At 32.1% G+C, this 16,871-nt stretch overlaps 1 protein-coding gene across 1 annotated transcript; it reads left to right on the plus strand.

Moving 5' to 3' along the window:
* Positions 1-14,116: 14,116 nt before the first annotated feature.
* LOC149550509 (uncharacterized) lies at positions 14,117-15,672 on the plus strand. Its single transcript, XM_089793509.1, has 2 exons — positions 14,117-14,366; positions 15,303-15,672. The coding sequence occupies exons 1-2, from the start codon at positions 14,172-14,174 to the stop codon at positions 15,483-15,485; spliced, it is 378 nt and encodes a 125-aa protein (XP_089649635.1). The 5' UTR covers positions 14,117-14,171; the 3' UTR covers positions 15,486-15,672.
* Positions 15,673-16,871: the final 1,199 nt, after the last annotated feature.

Below are 16,871 nucleotides of genomic sequence, written 5' to 3' on the forward strand. Positions count from 1 at the left end.
AAAAATCCTTCGAACAAGAAGCAACAGGGAGGCTCTGATACCATGTAGAAGTTGAGAATCTGACTCCAAAAATGCACCAAGATCACCTACAATGCAAATAGCTTGCTGAAGAGAAACCTAGGGAGCAAAGAGCTTGAAGCAAATACCATACAAGAGAATATTTCACAATAGGAAATTAGAATTGCTATGTGAAAATGGAATGAATTTACAATGAATGAGAGGCCAAATAAAAATGCCTAATGGAAGCTTGTAGAACAAGCTGGAATGAGGTAGGAGATAAGGTTGACAACTAAGAACACATCCACAAGAGGTGGAAAAGATAAGTATGCTGAAGGGAACAAACTCAACAACTAACCTCAACTACATGCATTAATCTAAGTAAGCTTAAGTATATAGAATAAATAATTAACAATTAATTAATTATTTACTCTAACAATTAGAAAAACCATCAATTTCAATGCACTTCATTAAAAAAGAGAAAAAAAAACTTAATAAAATTCTTAATTTTCCTGCCACTCCATTATGCTAGCATCTCATGGCTAGATGGATTCCTATATTTATTCAAATTAATACATTTCTAAAAACTTTGGATGAATCCTTAGACTTGATACATTATAAGGAAAGTCTTGAACTAATAATAATAGCAACAAAATAGAAGATCTCAAAGAGTGCATTTAATACAACAAACTAATTATTCAGTGCAACCACCTTATTTTGGAAACTTTAGATGGATTGTTAGACTTGATATCTAAGGAACAAAATATTAACTTATAATAATAACTAAAGTCACATGCTTTTGTGAATGTAATGATGCACCGATAGGAAATTAGATTTTGAAAAATATTAAATTATCATTAGTAGTGTAAATAATAGAATCTAAAAATCATAGATAACTATTCAAATAACAACTAATATAGAAGCAATGTATAATATTATTCAAAATATTTATGTACTTTAGTGTGTGAGACATATTTCTGTACAAAAATATATATTTACGTGTAAATAGGATGAAATATTTAAATATAAAAATCTAAATTAAGATAGAGTTTGACATAAGTTGATATGCATGTGCATGTGTACATGCATGTATATGTATACATGCATATAGGTCCATACCTATCTTTTTTATTATGGTTATAGAGGTTGTATCTTTCTTGAATATTTCATATGTTACATCTTTATCAAATATCCAAGGTCCTATTACAAATCACAAGTGGTAGAACATTTTAAACATATTTTTTAAAGAATGGTTGCAATACATGTATTTACATATGAAATATTGAAAGATTTAGTTACACAACATAACTATCGAAATATGCATCCTAGAATATTGGCTCACAATTGGGTAGTGTTTCCTAGAAACCCACTCCTATAAGTGCCAAATTTATTAGCTACTCCAATTGTAATAAATTAATATAAATGATTTTAAAAATTAATAAACTCACGCACATATTTTTAAAAACTGAAAAAATAACAATAAAAGTCAATATTTTTTATTGGATCTAATTGATTGAAATAAAAAATATTAGTAACTAACTAAGCATATGTATTACATTAGTATAGCCTATGAAAAATACAATATGAAGTAATTTCAAATGAGTGATACTATTATTGCTCAAAGTTTAAAAGGGATAAAATATTTTTTATTCAAAATCTTAGAATTTACTAAAATCATATAAAAAAGAATTAAAATAATCTGTCAATATAAAAAATGATAAAAAATAACTAAATATTTAAATTATAAAATATGAATTTTTATTATTTTAATATCAACTTGCTATTCTATTTCTCTTTAGAAAATAATTTACTCCTTTATAGAATTTCTATTTTATTTAACTTTCTAAAATAATTTAATTTTTATATAAAAAATGTATAGTAAAAAATAGTTTTTTGTAGAGAAAAAATATCTTTAGAAAGTTTTGTAGAGATTTTACTAGTTAATCTAGCTTGAAAATGAATCAAAATTATTTAAGGTTGTGAAATTTATTATGAGTTGTAAAATTATATTCAAAATAAATCAAAATAATCTTTCATAATATTAATATCAACTCAGTATTTTATTTTATTTCTAAAATAATATACTATTTTAATAATAAAATTATGTAAAATATTATATTTAAATTTTTATTTATCTAAACATTACCTTATAATATTAAATGTAAATAAAATAACATCCAAAATTCAAATTCAATATTTAAAGAAGGTAATTAAATTTTTTTTTAAAATTTAAAATTAGATCTAAATGAAACAAGTAAATAATATCTTATATTATTATTAAAAAATTATGGTTTGAATAAAATGAAGAGACCAAATAAAAAAAGATACAATTCAAAATAAAAATATTTAAACTATGTAGTTTACAAGAAAAAATAAATACAATAAATCTAATATAAAAGGCTTGAGAGTTTGAATAAGAAGGGGCACATAACTTGATGAATACCTAATAAATACATAAGATAGATCTCTAAATGATGGCTTAGAGTGAAAATAATTAGCATTAATTCACTAAAATACGAGTGTTAGATGACAAAAAAGGTACTAGAGTTGGAATAAGAAGGGGGCACATAACTGTTAGAATTTACAAGTGAAAAGATATACTTTTGAGAGAGGGGTAGGGTGAATCAAAAGTAACTGACTTTAACCTTTTTTTAAAATCTTTTTACCGAAACCATTCACATGCTTCTAATTTATCTAATGAACATGAAAGAAAAGACATGCATGAAAATAGATAAAACAAGATTTGGTAACCAAAAAACCCTCCAAAATGAGAAGGTAAATCTGGGGTGGGGATGACACCAACAAAGTATCACTACAACAATATGTAACTATTTAAGGTTACAAAGTTTGACCACTTCCAATGGTCTATCCTATGAAAGGCCTATCTTGTTAAAGACTTTACACCCTGTTAAAAGTGACTTGGTTAAAGGATTTACAAACACTCACTCGGAATGTTACCCTATTAAAGGATTTACAATATCATTGCTAAACCAATATAGCTGCTAAGCCAACCTATCAACATAGGATTTCCATTCTCACAATACAATGGTTAGAAAGTATAGTAGAATGTCTTGACCTAATGACTTACAATCTTCAATTGTTGATTCCAGATCCTCGTTCTGCTCTGTCTATTCTGATCCTTGCTTGATCTGATGTGTCTTTCCTTGAAATTTTGATACTCTGTTCTTGATCAACTAAATACTACTATATTACTCTTCCTTCTAAGTCTTTAACATCCCTCTGAATTTTGTTGTAATTCACCCATACACTTCTCACATCCTCTCTCTCTCTCTCTCTCTCTCTCTCTCTCTCTCTCTCTCTCTCTCTCTCTCTCTCTCTCTCTCTCTCTCTCTCTCTCTCGTATAATGGGGTTTCATCCTCCTTATAAAGGCTTCGAAGACTTAGGGTTAGGTATGAATCTATGATCAATATTCATTCTTCATTTCTAGTTCAATTCTTTGACTTTTCTTATTGGTTGCATGCTAATTACATAGGAAATGTAAAAGATTCAATCTTATCATCAATATCCTCTGAGATTCATCCTAATTTGGCTTCAAAAATGGTTTACATATAAGCTTGTGAAGATACAAACTCATATGCTAATTCTGTGTTACTCGACACTTGCTACTTGCTGATGCTCGACACATATAGGAATTCTGTCTCACTCGGCTCCTATAGTAATTCTATTTCAATCGGCACCTATACTTTTTTTGGCACCTATAGTGACCCAACATCAATTATCACTTGACACTTGAATCTTGCTCGACACCTAAAGTTCACTCGAAACCTATTGAATTTCTAGCTTGGCATTTACTATAGCTCGACATCTATATTATACTTGGCATCAACTTAAGAATTGGTTAAGTGTGTTGACACTCAATTGTCAAAACCAATCTGAGACCAACAATCTCCCCCTTTGACATGAGTGGCAAAAACACTTAAATAAGTATTATGAATTTGGTCTCCTATGAGTATAATACACATTCTATTCAGCATATTTACAAAACTCCAAAACTTGTTCAAAATTTTGTAGAAGACTATATACCTCAAAAAAATTGTAACTCCCCTTGAGTTGATGTGCCATTTCTGTAACCAAAATTCTCGTAAATTGAATTTGTCTCATGTTGATGTAACTGATACTCTTTGCCCCAGTCTACTCTGTGTTTGATCTGTATCTATTCTATTTGTACTCCCCCTTTCATACATCTCCTTGCAGTTTATCCTTTTGGCTGCATCTCCTTATTTTTCCTTAAAAATTCAAAATTTTATTGTCTTCCACTTTGGGTTATTGTCTTCCCCCTTGGGTATATCTCCATTCTTACATGAATACCTCCCCTTTATTATATGCATAAATATCTATCCCTTTTTGACACTTATGTCAAAGGGTCCTAAGAATGAATAGAATATTTAGCCAAATATGTTTTGTTTACCTCCATTATCATCTTTAGAGAAGCATCCTAATTGTCTAATCCTATTTGTAGTGCTTTGAGCTAGATGGCTATCTCTACTGCAAGATGTACAAGGCCTTCTAAAGTAGAAAGATTAGGGTCTTTCTTTAAAGTATTTTCTGCATAGGCCACTTCCTTATGTAGTACTTCTAGATGTGGGGTAATAGAAGATTGAATTTGTATCAACTTGGCCTTAATATTGGCCTCTTCTACTGTCAATATAGCTAACTCCTTCTAAGTGTGAAGTGTTGTGGAAAAATGCTTCTCACTTTGAGCGAGATCTTTATGTAGCTGTGTGCTAGATATCTTAAGATTCCTCTCCAAGCTTAGTATTCTTTAGCTAGTTTCTTGTGTGAAATATGAAGAGTCACACAATTTGGAGTATAATGACAATATGTTCCAAAGTACTATTTTCACCTTTTCAATCTTCTTAGCTAGTTCAACTTGTGATAGTGCTATCTCAATAGATATTTTCTCATTAACTTTCATTTGAAACTTCCTTTCAGACCATTCTAATAATTCAACATTAGTATTAAGGTCTTCATTTTGTACCTAGTCCACTATGTTGGACAGTTGCTCTATGATGGGCTTTGTTTCATCAGGTACTGGCAAGTTGGATGCATCAAGGAATATGTCTTTGATCTCTATTAATGCTTGCCTCTATCTATACTCATTTCTAAGTATCTCTTGCCTCTTCTTCCTCTCTAGTGCCTCTTACACCTCATTTATCTAGGTCAGGTTCATTGTTTTATAATCATAACTAGGTATGACTATTTCCTCATTAAGTGCAGGGTCTCCATAGTGAAGTACACTTGCTACCTTGGTGGAGCTTGAGCCTAGTGTTGATATTTGCAGTGGTACTACATCAGTACTTGGCTACTTAGTAGGAGTCCCTAAGGTAGGCAAATTTACCAGTGTCTGTATTACCTCTTGCTCTTTTTCTTTAGGGATTTTCTACTCTTCCTTATCTTCTCTACTGCCTTGATCAATGACAATGATTTGAGGAAGTACATCTTGTCTTTGTGCTATAGGAACATCTTGTCCTATCTTCTCCTTTGCTGACTCCTTGGCAGTTGTTGTCACTTTTACTGTAGAATCAACTTTAGTAGTTGTGTCTTGTGCTGCTTGCTCTTTTGGTTGATCATCTATAGCTGTAGGAGATTGTGAAGGTGGTTCTTGTGTGTTCACCTTCTGGTTTGTTATATTAGCTACATCCTTTTGCAATTCTTCTACTCTCACCAAAATAGATTTATGCACAATTGTGATTGCAATGTTGCTTGGTGAAGGATCTTTTTGAGATCCTCTACAGTCAGTGGGTTGATGTTCTGACTTGAGGTGCTAGGAACATCCTTGACCATTACATTTTTTGCAGGTGTTGTATGTGGAGGACTCGATGGTGGCAATTGAGTGTCTTGGACACTCTATTTTGGCTGCTACTCTTTAGCTATTGCCTTTTCACCTTGTTGTGTCTTCTCCATTGTTTTCTCTTCTTTCTCTTTTTCTCCTTCCTCTTCTTTTTCATTTTCTTATTCTTCTTCATCATTTCTTCCATTAAAAGGATCTTCCCACCCTTCCTTGATAGTAGTCGATCCATAAATTAATTTCCACATTTGTGTGGACTTTTGCACAACATCTTCAATTTGATTTTGTAAAATTCTAAAGGCTGTGTATTTAGGTGCAAATTTTCTCCCATGCTTCTTGTTAGCCTTGCTCATTTGACCTCTTGTAAGGTCTAGCATCACACAAGACAATGTTGACTCCCTTATTTCCTTTTCCATTTTTATACAGTAATGCCATTTATTTTCAACTAATGAGCTTAGCTCCATAGGCATAGAATTGTCTAGTTCAAGTGGGGTGGTCTTGAACTTAGCCATCATAGTGTAGATGGACTCTTCCACTATGTTCTATTCTTCTCTTGAGAATTTATTAAAATCAATGGTCTTTAAACCAGTTAGATATGCATTATCTCTAATGTTATTATAAACATTTTCCAATTTAGACTTGGTAGAATGTCTTACCAATCTGAATTGATCATTGTTAGATTCTGTCTTTTCTTCATCTGACTCTAGGGGTGCAACATATTTTCTTCTTTTATTTTTCTCTACAGGCCCTCCTTGCTCTATGGCTCTTTTCTTCCCTTGATCCTTTGCCACTTGTGTTGTTTCCCTAGTGTTTGCCCTTGTAGTTGGCTTGGCTGGGATTGGTTTTGTTACTTTCTTCTTCCCCTTGGGTTGTGCAACTAGTTATTTCTGTGACCTTCTCTTCTTAGGTTCAGCCTTGGGTGCTTCTTGCTTGGCACCTTCCTCTTCTTATGCATCCTCACCCATGCCTTGGGTCAAAGAAAGTGTTTCCTATCCTTGTTCTTCTTCATCATCCTCAACTTCTTCATCATCTTCTTCTCCTTCTGTTGTGCCCTCACCAAATTTGGCCTTTAACTTCTTAACCAATTTGTCCTTATTCTTCAGTGTGGAGGTAGTCTTCAACTCTATGTCCACCTTTGATCTCACCACATCAAAAGTTCCAAGATGTGGTGCACTTTTGTCTACTTCCTTAGCTAATAATACAGTTATACTTGTTGATGCCTCATCTATATTTATTTCATAGCCTAGAGGTCTTAACCATCTAACTCTTGGTGCAACTACTTGTATATGGGTGTAGTCAATATCTTAAAAAAAACATACATCATTTACATGTTGTTCAACCAATGAAACGGGTATCCTTAGCCTCTGCTTCATGGTCTTCTTGAAGTCTTCAAAATAGCTAGTTATAAGGGTTTCAAAATTAGCTCCCATTGTCTCTATATATTCATTGACTTGAGCTACTATGAACCTATTGGTCTTCTAGCTTACTTTTCCAAAGGATGAAAATTCATTTTGCACATAGAAGAATATGCAAATCGAAATTGTACCAAACTTGCACTATGCTCCCTTGGTTCTCCTTATTGCTGCTAAATTCTCATTGATCTATTGCAATTGTAGTTCTAGAAGATCATAAGTATGATCCTTCTTTACTAATTTGTAACCCAAATCCACTGCAATGCATGGTATATTGTTAAGTCTGCTAGATTGGTAAAATTTGTGTGCAATAACTCTAATGACAAAATCAACAAGTGGATCTTGAATAGTGTCTATTGTCATTCCTCTCTTGTTCCATTTTGCACTAGTGTTCTTCTCAATTGCTTCCTTAGAATCACTTCTAAGGGTCTTTGGTTGATCTAGAGTTGGGTACCCTGTCACTCTATGTACAATTCTTTTGGTTATTTTCACTGGACCATCCTCTATCCATAAGCTTCCATCATGAATCCTGCTAGTACTATCCTAATCCATTCAATTTTGAAAATTATGGAGAATTCTAGGGCACATGTCAAACCCTTCACCTTAGCAATTTGGTATTCCTCTTTCAAGACTCCATTTTCACACGATCTCTCATATGCCTCCCTCATTTCCATATCTCCTATGGCTCCAATTTTGCAATTGTAACATCTTCTAACATCTTGAACCATTACTACCTTAGGGGGTATAATAGATAGGGCTCTAGCTGGGTCATTTTTATATGCCACTTCTGGGATTGGCTAGAAATATGGTTGTTTTACTTCATTTGACACTAGTTGAACCTCAAACGACTCTTTCTCCTATGTTTTCTTAGAGCTAGAAGCCATGTGTGCGATCTAGGGTTTGAACTCAAAGAAAATGTGAAATTGTGTAGCTCGGCACAAATATAAATACTTGAACTCGATGAAACTGTGTTGAATCATTGCTGAAACAAGCTTAAATGTTGGATTCTCTACTTTGGAGTCATTCTGCACTCTTCTTCATCTTTGTTCTTTGTTCACAATGAAGAAAAATGATTCAAAATGTGATAATATACCCTATTTCTATTGCATTTAATGCTTAGTGCATTTACAACTATTCACTCAGCTTCTTAAGCATTTCTGCATTACTTGGCTTTCATTTTTTTTCCACCACTCAACATCCACAAAAGTATCCTTCACTTAGCTTTAACTGAAATTTCTCGTCACTTGACATTAACTACCAACTCAGTTGTGACTAGTCATTCAGCTTCTACTGACTTTGGTAATCAACTCAGCATGTATTGAAATTTTACTTGGCATTTGAGGGCAACTTGGCAACACTTATGAAATCTTGAAATTTTAGCTTTGCATCTCTATTCATGCTGATCTCTTCTTTTTAGTACTTGCTTGTTTAGGAACTAATGTATGATATAGCTTTGTATACTAGTTCCTCATGCCTTCTTGTGCTTAGTTAGATGAAGTGTGATCACTTGACCTTTTAGGTGAAGTGATTCCTTCATTTGATGTGCCATTCCCATCTTTCTTCTTCCAAGTCTTATTCATCCCTCCTCTAATGTTTTCAACATCCACTTTCTCTTTTCCTTTGTTAATCTATGGTTTGGGTGCCTTTGGCATTGTTGGGCAATTTTGTTGATATGACCAGTCTTCAAAAAACTGAAGCATGTAGTTTGGTTGAGCCATCTGTTGTAGTTTCCTCTGAAATGTGTTCTTATGCAATTTTTAGGAATGTGTCCATATTCCTGATAGTAATGACAACTATACCTCATGTTCTAGTCCCAATTGTAGTGATGTCCATAGTTATTTCCCCTTGCTAGCTGATTAGGTGTCCACATAGGCTTTGATTTCCACTCAAAAGCTCTATGTCCATACTTCTTGCAATTGTAGTAGTGACCTTCAAATCTTGGTTTTTTGATAGTCCTAGTCATGCAGTCATGTGCTTGATGTCCTTTCTTTTTGCACTTATGACAGTAACCTACATTCTTAGGTTTACCTTGCTAATGGCCATTCTTGCTCCTGCATACATTAGAGGTATGTCCCCTTTTTACCACAGAAATGACAAGTAGGTTTAGTGTTCTTACTTTTGACACTCCTTTCTTCTATAGTCTTGGATGACTCTCCTTGTTCAGTGCTAGTGTATCCTAGTCCTGAAGTATCATTGCTAACCCTTGGTGATTTTAGTAGCTACTCGAAGTACTTGATGGCCTCATTTGGTTTGTTGAAACTTTTTGCAATCTCCTTCCTTCTTTTTAGGTCATTTTGTATCTTTAGTGTAGAGATCTCAATGTCCTTGACATTCAGTTCATGATGTGCATTCATCATCTAGCTTAAGGTGTCTAGCTACATGTTTGAAATTCTTGCAAGCTCAATTGAATTTTCTTCTAGTCAGTTGGCAAGATTCCTCTTGTCTTTTGTAAGCATAGCCTTATCTTCAATGGCTCTTTTCTTCTATTCAGTCACTTCACAAAGCATCATGGCTTGTGATTCTTGTTCAAGCTTGAGTGTTTCGATTTCTTTTTCTTGGGCTATATTCTTCTCCATTAGGTCTGTTATTGTTACATCAAACTCTTTGGAATCTCCATTTGCAAACAATTTTGTGGTGTCAATCTCCTTGTATTGTGTATCATTCTGAGGTATATCGATGTCTCTTCTTCTCTTTAAGGATTTTCTCAGTTCTTCTCTAGCTTCTTCCAGAGTGTGTAGAGAAAGTTGTATATCAATTACCTGATTCTCTATGATCCTTCCAAGTTTGTAGACATCCATTTCTAGATCTTTTCTCTAAGCTGTAAGACTCCTCCTTGAGAGAACTTGGCTTTGATACCAATTGTTGGAATTTACAAGTGGGAAGATATACTTCTAAGAGGGGGGTGAATTAGAAGTAACTGACTTTAACCTTTTTAAAAATCTTTTAGCTAAAACCATTCACATGCATCTAATTTATATAATGAACATGAAAGTAATGACATGCATAAAAATAGATAACACAAGATTTTGTAACCTAGAAAACCTCCAAAATGAGAAGGTAAAACTGGGGTGGGGATGACACCCACAAAGTATCACTATAGCAATATGTAATTGTTTAAGGTTACAAAGTTTGACCAGTTCCAATGGTTTGCCCTATGAAAAGCCTGTCCTGTTAAAGACTTCACACCCTATTAAAAGTGACATAGTTAAAGAATTTACAAACATTCACATAGAATGTTACCCTATTAAAGGATTTACAATCTTGTTAAGGATCTACAATATGGCTGCTAAACCAATATAAATGCTAAGACAACCTATCAACATAGGATTTCTATTCTCAATGGTTAGAAAGTATAGTAGAATGTCTTGACCTGATGACTTGCAATCTTCAATTGCTGATTCCAAATCCTCATTTTGCTCTGTCTTTTTTGATCCTTGCTTGATCTGATATGTCTTTCCTCAAAATTTTGATACTCTATTCTTGATCAATTGAATACTGCTATACTGCTCTTCCTTCTAAGTCTTTAACACCCCTCTAAACTTCATTGTAATTCACCCATATAACTTCTCACATTCTCTCTCTCTCTCTCTCTCTCTCTCTCTCTCTCTCTCTCTCTCTCTCTCTCACCCTCTCATAATGGAGTTTCGTCCTCCTTATAAAGGCTTTGAAGACTTAGGGTTAGGTATGAATCTCGATCCATATTCATTCTTCATTTCCCACTCAATTCTTTCACTTTTCTTATTGGTTGCATGCCTTCTCCATTTTTCTGATTGGCTACATACTAATTACATAGGAAATGCAAAAGATTCAATCTTATCATCAAGATCCTTTGAGATTCATCCTGAGTTGGCTTCAAAAATGGTTTACATTTGAGTTTGTAAAGATAAAAACTCATATGTGTATTCTATGTTACTCGGAACTTTCTACTTGCTGATGCTCAACACATATAAGAATTTTGTCTCACTTAGCTCCTATAGTAATTTTGTTTCACTGGGCATCTATACTTTGCTCAGAACCTATAGTGACTCGGCATCACTTATCACTTGGCACTTGAATCTTGCTCGACACCTGAAGTTCACTTAGCACCTATTGAATTTCTAGCTCGGCATTTTCTATAGCTCGACATCTATATTATACTTGGCATCAACTTAAGAATTGGTTAAGTGTGTTGACACTCAATTGTCAAAACCAATCTGAGACCAACAATAACTTGATGAATGCCTAATTAATACATAAAATAGATTTATAAATGATGGCTCAAAGTGAGAATAATGAGCATTAAGTCACTAAAATATAAATGTTAGATGACAAAATAACTAGTAGTTGCATGTTTTGTATGTGCAATGAAAAAGGAAATAGAAGTAATATATTGAATGGAAAGAAAAATAGATATAATTAATATTTAGATTTTGCTAAAAAGGTAGACATCTAATTATCACCTATTAGAACTTGAGGAACATCTAAAATCATGTGTTTTAGTAGTTCAAATAATATTGACTCCATCTGTAATACACACCGACATATACTATTTTTATATTAAAAAATCTTTAAAATAATGATAATAAATTCACACTGTCAAATAATCAAATATTAATAATGTAATAATACATCATGAGATTGAGAGAATGCCTCACCTTATTCTAAACATTGACATGGCAATTTCTTGATGATTCTTATTTTGTTCATTTCTACAAACTCTCTACATAAAAAAAATTCTGCTCTTTTTTATAATTTAAGTAATTTAATAATCTTCAAGTTCAAAAAACTAATTTGATCAATGTAGAATAAAATAAATAAATAAATAATAAAATATTGATTTAGAGAAATTCCTTGCAAATTTCATTTAAATTATTTCCAATTTGATCTTAAATCAAATGCATAAAGATCTTATATTTTTGTTGTTTCATAAGTATAAATAAATGCACTCCATGATTTCAAAGACCTTACATACTTGTTATTTCATTAATACAAAGAAATTTGGAAAAAAATGATGAAATGAGAAATTCATTATTTGAAATTTGAAAACTTCTAATTGAAAAAATTTTATAGAAATTTATTTCTCCCAATATATAGTGTAAATTTTAAAAGTTTAAAATGCCATTAAATATTATGATGTCATGCATAAAATGCTAACACTCATAAAATAGGAAGGCTTATGTAACACACAATTTGAGATAATAGTTAAATAAAATCCTTCAAATAAGGAGGTAGATAATAGAAATAAAGTTTGAATTAGAAATATATATATAATGAATAGTTTCAATTAGAAATATATAGAATGAATAATTTGAATTAGAAATATAGAAGATAGATAGAAACAATTAGAAAGTGGGTAATGAAAGCTAAGTATTATTACCGGAAAATATGAAATCTGAGAAATTTTAAAATTTGGGAGTAAAGCTCCGACATATAAGCCTATCGGCTTAATAACAAAACAACCCCAGTATAAGGAAAAAAATTTAAAATATTATTTCAAAACTTCCCTCTTTTAAAAAAATCAATGTACAAAACTTCTTATATAACCATGCAAGTCAAAATAGAATAAATTCGAAAACTCAAAATATTTATATTGAAACTTTCTAAAATATCTAGTTTCTAAGATTATTTATCAATATTTAAGAATAAATCTCAATTAAAAATTTTCTAAGGATAAATCTAAGTTAAATATTTGCATGTTTGAAAAATAAATTTTCCACCAAATAGTTAACTTTTGAGGAGGCTAAATTAAAATAATAATAAAAAATATAAAATGTAGGGCACCTTATTTCTGTTTCCCACCTATATCAGACAATTTTACACATTGAAAACTTAATATAAATAGTTAGACTTGATATCTCAATGGGAATTCTATTGTTAATAATAATAAAACCAATTAAAAATACAACCTATTTACTCACTGCAACACACACCTTGTTTTTATTTTCTACATATATCAAACAATTTGACACTGTAGATAAATCGTTAGAGTTGATATTCCAGAAGGAGAATCTGTTGGCTGATTACAAAACAAAGGAAGAACAGGATAAAATCCAATGAACACTTTATTAAAGTCTACTGAATGATAATAACAGCAGCAGAAGAGCTTGAAAGAGTGCATTCAAACATGAATAATATCTCAATGGATAAAGTTGAAAGAATATGCTCTAAACAACAGGAATGTGCTCTTTGATATACCACTGGGTAATTACGTTGTCAAACTTTCCATCTGTGAGTAGTGATAATAGACAGAAAGTGACTCCTCATCTTTTAAACCAACAATTGTCCAACCCCAAATAATTGCATATGCAGAAAGAAAAAGCTTTCAAAATTACCCCACCAAATGATAGAGTGACAAATCTATTTCACCGATATTTTTTTATGTCTTATCCCATAGTCCACAATAGTCAACGAAAACCTTTTCTCAACCGTCTCTTAAATTAAGGGACATATATGTCGGTGTGTATATATATATATATAAAAGAGATATAGTTGAGAAAATTGAGGGGCCTTCATCATTAATTACTCAAACAAACAAATCTATGAATTAAAAATAAAAATATATAAGATACATAATTGAGAAAATATCTACATAGGGCAATTAATAGTGCATTAAGAAACTATCTGCCAGTTATATTAAACATTAATTAATGCCAGTTAGTAGTGCATTAAGAAAATATCTTCCAGTTATATTAAACAATAATTAATGCCAGTTAATAGTACATTAAGAAAATATCTGAATAACAATACAAAACAGAGACTCAACTGCAGTTCTAACCTACTTTGCACGCGTTCTATCCGCCACATCATCGTGAATATACACACAAATTATCAGTGCACGTCTTTTGCATAACGCGGTACCTTGCACTCCCCAGCCCCACCGCGGAAGTTATATATACATTGTGTATCTTCCTTATTTTTATATCAACTGTGAGCTGAAGTATTTTGTGTGTATATCCATAATTTTCAGTTCAGGATGGCTGAGGAGCATCATCATCTGTTCCACCACAAGAAAGAGGATGATGTAGATAACAGTTCATACGGAGAGCAAACGACGGTTGATTATGGCCGCGAGGATGAGTACGAGAAGGCCAAAAAGGAGGAAAAACACCACAAGCATGAGGAACATGAAGGTGAACTTGGCACCGGCGCCGCTGGAGCATTTGGACTGGTATACTTTCTTTGATACATATGCACTGAATATATGTTGAAATTGTTGTTCTTAGGGTTTGAAGTTGAAAATCGAAGGGTGTCCATTTTACTCGATCAGTAGATCTTTCGTAACTTAACATACGGTATATTTTATATATTCTGAATATAAGTTAACATTATCTTCTTTATGGTTTGAAATTATAAATTAAAATGTATTCTTGTACCTGGATCTAGCTATAAATCTTTTGACTAACACCTGGTATACTTCTTTTTATTTATACACATTGAATATAGGTTAAAAGTGTTGTCTTTAGGGTTTGAGATTATAAATTGAAGCGTGTTCATTTTTCTGAATCTATATATCTTTCGTGACGCATTCATTTTACTGAATTTATATATCGACTAACATATGGTATAACTTTTAGTTTATTTTGATTTTATACACGGAATATAGGCTAGACCTATTGCTTTTAGGCTTTGAAATAAGGATCGAAGAGTATAGAATCTGTATATCTTGACAAAGATATGCTATACTTATATACAGACTGAATATTTGCTAAAATTACTGTTTTAGGATTGAAATTAAAATTGAAGGACATCTATTTTACTGAATTCGTACATTATTCCTGCAGTTAAATCTGTATCTTGACTCACGTGTTATACTCTATTTTGATATATATACATTGAATATATGTTAAAACTACTGTTTTTTAATTGTTGAAGTTAAAATCGTAGGATATCTACTTTACTGAATTTCTACATCTTTCCTGAAATTGAAATTGAAGGATGCCCATTTAACTGAGTTTGTAAACCTTGCGCGAGTTACTCATTGTACACGTTTTTGTGATATATACACTCTGAATATACGCTAAAACTATTGCTTTTAGGGTTTGAAATTAAAAATTGAAGTTTGTCCAGTCTACTGAATTTATGTTGCTCGTGTGTGATGTGATAGTATGAGAAACATGAAGCAAAGAAAGATCCAGAGCATGCTCGCAGGCACAAGATAGAGGAGGAGGTTGCTGCAGCAGCTGCTGTGGGCGGTGGCGGTTTTGCCTTCCATGAACACCATGAGAAGAAGGAAGACAAGAAAGAAGAAGAGGAAGCCGTTGGCAAGAAACATCACCATCTCTTCTGAATTCCATATCTACAATAAAACTATTACAGAAAATGGATGTGCGTTTGTTTTTAAGTGTGGCACCACATATATATATGATATATATATACAGACATATGTTCTATTTTTTAAGTATTGTGTTGTTTTGGAGATGTAAATAATAAAAATGAGATCGCTTTATAGATCTATATGGCTATCTTTTTGGCAATGGCCGCATGTTTTGACATGCTCATCGTCTGTTGCAGTTTACTGTTTTTTTGGGGTGAAATACCATGTGGAGGGTGAGAGTTGTTCTCAACCTCATCAAATGTTTGAAAAATTTCATTGTATTTTTTATTTTTTTTAAATTTAGTCAATGATGTAATTTGTAGGGAGGATAGTAACATTGAAGTTGATGAAAATAAGTCAAAGAAAGTACCATTGCCTACTTTATATTAAATTACTATGACCCCATAAAAACTAAAGTTATGAAAGCACAATCACCTACTTCATTTTAAATTATTATCACGGTGTGTAATCCAAATCCATATCGTCTAGTAACTAGCTTACACAAAATCAATTAGGAGGTTCTATTTGAGTGGATTAGTTGTAACAGTTCTTGTGATAAAGAATTAGATATTTGATTCACTCATTTGTTTTTTAATGCAATGGTTTAATATAATTGTGTTTCGTATCATTATGTTTTGTGTTCTAATGTAATGGTTTAATATAATTGTGTTTTGTATCATATACAAGCATTATATTGACTGCATTAAGTTTGTAAATTGATGTAATGGTTCAATAAAAGTACTAATTATAGTCATGACACAAATTCTAATGGAAAAAGATTTCATAGCAATATATTTCAATCTTAGATGTTACTTAAAATTAGATACACATGCATTTGTTCTAGCATGCTTATTTGGTATTTTGTATTAGATACTTGAAGCAAACAAAGCCACAAGAAAAGTTATTTATGCGGTGTCATATAGATTCACCACCACTCTCCTACTTATTCATATACAAATGACTATATATAAAAATGAAATCTATTTTTTTTTCTATTTTAAGGGCTAGTTGATGAATAGTGGACAAATACAACTATAAGGGTTTCAAACTCATGGAAGATATGGTTTAGGATTTTCTACCATCAAAATGAGAAAATGAAGATCCCTTCTACAATTTCTCCCTTCTACTATTTCTCATGGGTGTATGTGTGATGGTGAGAAGATAAGGGGTTTGGGCAGATCAATGTTTCCTTGTATCTCTCTAGTGATGGGAGTAAGCAATATGGAATCAAGGTTTTAACCATTTGGCCCATGTACAAGCTAGAAAGAAATGGGATAACATAGTGCATGGTGATAAAGATGAATATTTCTCTTAAGGATGACAAGAAAAAGATCTTAGAAGGGGTGATTATAATAGATC

The sequence above is a fragment of the Cupressus sempervirens genome, chromosome 7 (genome assembly GCF_028749045.1).
Source record: "Cupressus sempervirens isolate cs-2001-9-10 chromosome 7, ASM2874904v1, whole genome shotgun sequence".
Lineage (NCBI taxonomy): Eukaryota > Viridiplantae > Streptophyta > Pinopsida > Cupressales > Cupressaceae > Cupressus > Cupressus sempervirens.

Excerpts from the sequence above, each read along its gene's own strand:
- LOC149550509 (XM_089793509.1), top strand. The coding sequence starts at position 14,172 with ATGGCTGAGGAGCATCATCATCTGTTCCACCACAAGAAAGAGGATGAT. Across the intron at positions 14,367-15,302 it reads CCGCTGGAGCATTTGGACTG|TATGAGAAACATGAAGCAAA; the intron begins GTATACTTTCTT and ends GTGATGTGATAG.